The sequence below is a fragment of the Oncorhynchus tshawytscha genome, linkage group LG08 (assembly GCF_018296145.1).
Source record: "Oncorhynchus tshawytscha isolate Ot180627B linkage group LG08, Otsh_v2.0, whole genome shotgun sequence".
NCBI classification, from domain to species: Eukaryota; Metazoa; Chordata; class Actinopteri; order Salmoniformes; family Salmonidae; genus Oncorhynchus; species Oncorhynchus tshawytscha.
In genome coordinates, this window is record NC_056436.1 from 10231480 (window position 1) to 10237479 (window position 6000).

The 6000-nt window shown below is 45.6% G+C and overlaps 1 protein-coding gene across 3 annotated transcripts in view; it reads left to right on the top strand.

Annotated features, from left to right (window-relative positions):
- Positions 1-6000, top strand: part of LOC112264079 (neurexin-3a) — a 548855-nt gene that overhangs the window by 465364 nt on the left and 77491 nt on the right. For all 3 annotated transcript variants that reach the window (XM_042325188.1, XM_042325189.1, XM_042325190.1), the window contains 2 exons: positions 509-598; positions 2658-2965. In XM_042325188.1, the coding sequence (XP_042181122.1) occupies positions 509-598; positions 2658-2965 (398 nt within the window). The remainder of the gene's footprint in view (positions 1-508; positions 599-2657; positions 2966-6000) is intronic.

The following is a 6000-nucleotide window of genomic DNA, read 5'->3' on the forward strand; positions in this document are numbered from 1 at the left end:
GGAACTGTCTTAATGCCTATGGACTGGATGTTAATACTATGGAATGGTTGCATTGTGTATGTGCAGTGGAACTGTCTTAATGCCTATGGACTGGATGTTAATACTATGGAATGGTTGCATTGTGTATGTGCAGTGGAACTGTTCTGTGAGGTTCAAGGAACTAGAATACCCTTCATCCCAAAAGTAGATTTTTACGGTGCCTCGGTTCTAAATGTGTTCGTCGATGTTTAAATTAATTGAATGCACAAATATAGAGGTGCTTCTGTCCCCTATGAACAAGGTGTCATGAAATTCAGCAGAGCAGCAAATGACTTTAATGTTTTGTTATCATTTTACTGATAACCCTTCAGCTATCTCATAAACAACACATCAATTCTAACCTGCTATTCATTTTTTTTTATACTTGCATGAAAATAAACGTTTTTTGAAGTGAACATGTGTTAAAAATGTGTTAAAATGCCAAATACAAACTGTTTATTAACGTTTAAAATGTTGTTGTTTTTTACAGCGACGACCGATAATGAACGTCTTGAAATTGCCACTAAGAAATTCCCGTTGAAATACGCCCGGCCAGTAGTGGATTGGCTACAAGAGAAAGGTAAACTTAACACAACTTTAATCTTCTATTGAACGCAACATTGAAGGGATGTTTACTTTTTGTATTTTCCTGCTGAAACGTAGCACATTTTCCCACTTCAAAAAAATGATTTTAACCTAACATCCTTTGTCACACTTTTTAACACGTAAATCCCATGATAATTCATAAACACTCTACTCAGTTAAATGGACTGCTAATGAATATTACACAATAATATAGTATTTCATATACTCTGTGAATCCTTCGAAAATAAGATAATAAAAAATAATAAAATAAGGAAGTATCTCCTGAAGTCCACTCCCATTAAAACCTGAATGCCATCTCAAACACAAGGCATCTAATGCATGAATCAACATGCATCTAAAATATTGAGTCAGATAACAATAGTTTGAAGTACAATAATTTATTTATTAATTCATTAACCACAGTGCTATGTTTATACAATTGGAGAATTGCTGCATGAAACTGGGAAAATGATTTCCTAGCGGGTTAACAATTTACTCAATACTTTCTAAGTCGAGTATTACCATTTTGTCGTTTTAAACTTTAAGATTATGAAGATGTGTTTCAACTTAGATTTGGCATGTATATATCATTTTAGAAATGATGTGTCTCATTCGAAACTTCACAGCGCCTTGTGGTGTACTTCTTATCTCCATCAGGTTCCTGCCCCTAATTCCAGCCCCTGATTAGCCATCTACTCCATCAGGTCCCTGCCCCTGATTCCTGCCCCTGATTAGCCATTTTCTCCATCAGGTTTCTGCCCCTAATTCCTGCCCCTGATTAGCCATTTACTCCATCAGGTTCCTGCCCCTAATTCCTGCCCCTGATTAGCCATTTTCTCCATCAGGTTCCTGCCCCTAATTCCTGCCCCTGATAAGCCATTTACTCCATCAGGTTCCTGCCCCTGCCCCTGCCCCTGATTAGCCATTTACTCCATCAGGTCCCTGCCCCTGATTCCTGCCCCTGATTAGCCATTTACTCCATCAGGTTCCTGCCCCTGATTAGCCCATTTTAACATCAGGTTCCTGCCCCTGATTAGCCCATTTTAACATCAGGTTCCTGCCCCTGATTAGCCCATTTTAACATCAGGTTCCTGCCCCTGATTAGCCCATTTTAACATCAGGTTCCTGCCCCTGATTAGCCCATTTTAACATCAGGTTCCTGCCCCTGATTAGCCCATTTTAACATCAGGTTCCTGCCCCTTCTTTCTATCTTCAGCAGTATTCCTTTTAAACATCAGCTCATACCCCGGTTTTCTAGCTTCAGCATTAGCCATAGCATTTTAAACATCAGCTCATACCCCTGTTTACTAGCTACCGCATTAGCCATAGCATTTTAAACATAACCCATTCTTTGTCTTCATAGTTTTGGCAACAGCTCTAGCCTTTTTAGATACTGCTGATCAGACGCCGTCCCAAAGGGCCAGTTTGAGGAGACGGACATAAAGCTTTGACCTTTTCCTCTCCTTTTCTTTCCATCCCTCTCTCTCCTCCTTTCTCAGCCTTAGCTCACATCCCTCTCTCTCCTCCTTTCTCAGCCTTAGCTCACATCCCTGTCTCTCCTCCTTTCTCAGCCTTAGCTCACATCCCTCTCTCTCCTCCTTTCTCAGCCTTAGCTCACATCCCTGTCTCATAATTACAGATAACAACATTATGCCCTTTCTACAGTGATAGCCAGAAGCATTGACCCTGTATATTTTGGGTTCGCCTTCTGGATCCCAGGCTACTTATAGCCTCCTCAGTTGACCTTTGTTCATAGTTTCACCATAAATGTATTTCTTTACGACCCACCTCATCGTTGACCTTTTGATTGTCGAGGACTTTTTAAGTACACATGGAAACGTATACTTACCGTACACACATGAACACAAACGGGCACACACACGCACGCACACACACACACACCATAAAGTCACAAAGGTTCTATTTATATTCTGACCTGACAACATCTCAACAACTGTTTGGACACTGAATGAAAAAACAGGAACCTTATTTTGCTGCTCTGTCCGTTGTTATTCCTTGATGTGAATGACTATTTGTCTGGTTCCCTCCTCTAGGCCGGCAGCTTACCATATTCAACACCCAGGCCTTGGTGACCATCGGTGGCAGCGACCGCAGTCGGCCCTTCCAGGGACAGCTGTCCGGCCTCTACTACAATGGCCTGAAGGTCCTCAACATGGCCGCCGAGGGCAACCCCAACATCAAAATCAACGGCAGCGTCCGGTTGGTGGGTGACACGCCCTCTGTGGCCGGGTCGGCCCGCACCACCGCCCAGCCGCCCGAGTTATCCACCACCTTTATTGAGACCACCACCATCATGTCCACCACCACCACCCGCAAGCACCGCTCCTCTCCCACCGTACAGGTAGGGCTCAGGAATGGGGAGGAGTGGGGAGGGCAGCGGACGGGGAGGAGAGCAGAGGGGATAGGGACGGGGAGGATGGGAGGAGAGGAGAGGGGAGGGCAGCGGACGGGGAGGAGAGCAGAGGGGATAGGGACGGGGAGGATGGGAGGAGAGGAGAGGGGAGGGCAGCGGACGGGGAGGAGAGCAGAGGGGATAGGGACGGGGAGGATGGGAGGAGAGGAGAGGGGAGGGGAGGGCAGCGGACAGGGTGGAGAGCAGAGGGGATAGGGACGGGGAGGATGGGAGGAGAGGGAGGAGAGGAGAGGAGGAGAGGGAGAGGAGAGGAGAGGAGAGGGAGAGAGGAGAGGAGAGGAGAGGAGAGGAGAGAGAGGAGAGGAGAGGGAGGAGAGGGAGGAGAGGGGAGGGGAGGGGAGGGGAGGGCAGCGAACGGGGTGGAGAGCGGAGGGGATAGGGACGGGGAGGATTGGAAGAGAGGAGAGGGGAGGGCAGCAGACGGGGATGAGAGCGGAGGGGATAGGGACGGGAGGAGGGGGTACGGGGATGGGAGGAGAGGAGAGAGGAGGGCAGCAGTGGGAACGAAGCGGAGAGGAGAGGGGACGGGGGGAGAGGAGAGAAGAGGGGAGGGCAGCAGTGGGAACGAAGCGGAGAGGAGAGGGGACGGGGGGAGAGGAGAGAAGAGGGGAAGGCAGCGGAGGGAACGAGGAGAAGAGGAGAGGGGAGGACAGTGTTCCCTATACAATACATGTCCCCTGAACAGCTGTGTGTGGTGGACCACGACAGCCCCATCTACTCCCCTCTCTCTGGGACAGAGGCACGCTCAGAGGCCCTGTGGTCTAGATGGAGGAATTAGCCCTTCATCATCTCTGCCTGCTTAATAACCACCTAGCCCAGATACCATTTTTTTAAAGCTTTTTTTCTTCCACTAAATGAGGCCAGGTAAAGAGAAAACTTTAGAAACCCTGCCTGTCTGTCATACCTGTCAACCCCGCCCATCTGGCACTCCAGGAGCAAAAGTTTATATGTTTTGATTTGATTTGAACCCAGGTCTCTATGTCTGTTCATAGTTACTGTCACACTAACCCAGGTCTCTATGTCTGTTCATAGTTACTGTCACACTAACCCAGGTCTCTATGTCTGTTCATAGTTACTGTCACACTAACCCAGGTCTCTATGTCTCTATGTCTGTTCATAGTTACTGTCACGCTAACCCAGGTCTCTATGTCTGTTCATAGTTACTGTCACGCTAACCCAGGTCTCTATGTCTGTTCGTAGTTACTGTCACGCTAACCCAGGTCTCTATGTCTGTTCATAGTTACTGTCACACTAACCCAGGTCTCTATGTCTGTTCGTAGTTACTGTCACGCTAACCCAGGTCTCTATGTCTGTTCATAGTTACTGTCACGCTAACCCAGGTCTCTATGTCTGTTCATAGTTACTGTCACGCTAACCCAGGTCTCTATGTCTGTTCATAGTTACTGTCACGCTAACCCAGGTCTCTATGTCTGTTCATAGTTACTGTCACGCTAACCCAGGTCTCTATGTCTCTATGTCTGTTCATAGTTACTGTCACGCTAACCCAGGTCTCTATGTCTGTTCATAGTTACTGTCACGCTAACCCAGGTCTCTATGTCTGTTCATAGTTACTGTCACGCTAACCCAGGTCTCTATGTCTGTTCATAGTTACTGTCACACTAACCCAGGTCTCTATGTCTCTATGTCTGTTCATAGTTACTGTCACGCTAACCCAGGTCTCTATGTCTGTTCATAGTTACTGTCACACTAACCCAGGTCTCTATGTCTGTTCGTAGTTACTGTCACGCTAACCCAGGTCTCTATGTCTCTATGTCTGTTCATAGTTACTGTCACGCTAACCCAGGTCTCTATGCCTCTATGTCTGTTCATAGTTAGTCACGCTAACCCAGGTCTCTATGTCTTATGTCTGTTCATAGTTACTGTCACGCTAACCCAGGTCTCTATGTCTCTATGTCTGTTCATAGTTACTGTCACACTAACCCAGGTCTCTATGTCTCTATGTCTGTTCATAGTTACTGTCACGCTAACCCAGGTCTCTATGTCTGTTCATAGTTACTGTCACGCTAACCCAGGTCTCTATGTCTGTTCATAGTTACTGTCACGGTAACCCAGGTCTCTATGCCTCTATGTCTGTTCATAGTTACTGTCACGCTAACCCAGGTCTCTATGTCTCTATGTCTGTTCATAGTTACTGTCACACTAACCCAGGTCTCTATGTCTCTATGTCTGTTCATAGTTACTGTCACGCTAACCCAGGTCTCTATGTCTGTTCATAGTTTATGTCACGCTAACCCAGGTCTCTATGTCTCTATGTCTGTTCATAGTTACTATCACGCTAACCCAGGTCTCTATGTCTCTATGTCTGTTCATAGTTTCTGTCATGCTAATCCAGGTGTGTTCAGATGCGCTAGGGTTTTTTATGTTATGCAAACCAATGGTATGTAGAAAGCTCTGCAAGTTTTCAAGCACAGCCAGCCACGGTGTCAGTTGTCTGTTGGGATGGTTTGTCTGGGCTGTGGTTATTGGTGCTTTGATTCAGGTAAATGAGTTGTGCAGATTCTTTGAATGGGTGTATCTACTGCACATCTATCAAGTACTATATTAATATTCCAAATTTAAATATGACATATTATCTCTCATTGTTATTATATAATAATTTTAAAGAGGAGGATAAAATGGGATTTGTGTCTGTGTATAGTTGTCCTCTTCCAACTCTAAAAAACTTTTTCAGTCCAACTCTCTCTCCGGTCGTCTAAAAATTACACAGTTTACAGACCCCTTTCTGCTTGGAACCAATACAAAGTCTGTGTTTGAGTAAAAACAATATAATCACATTACATGAACCATTTCATAGGTTCCCTGGAGAACATATGGACGTGGCTAGCAGTGCAGATATGAAAGACATACGTCTACAGAGCCTCTGACATACAGTATGGAGAGGCTAATGTTATAGGACGCTAAAAACAACAAAAAAGTACAAACAAAAAAACTGTTGATGTTAC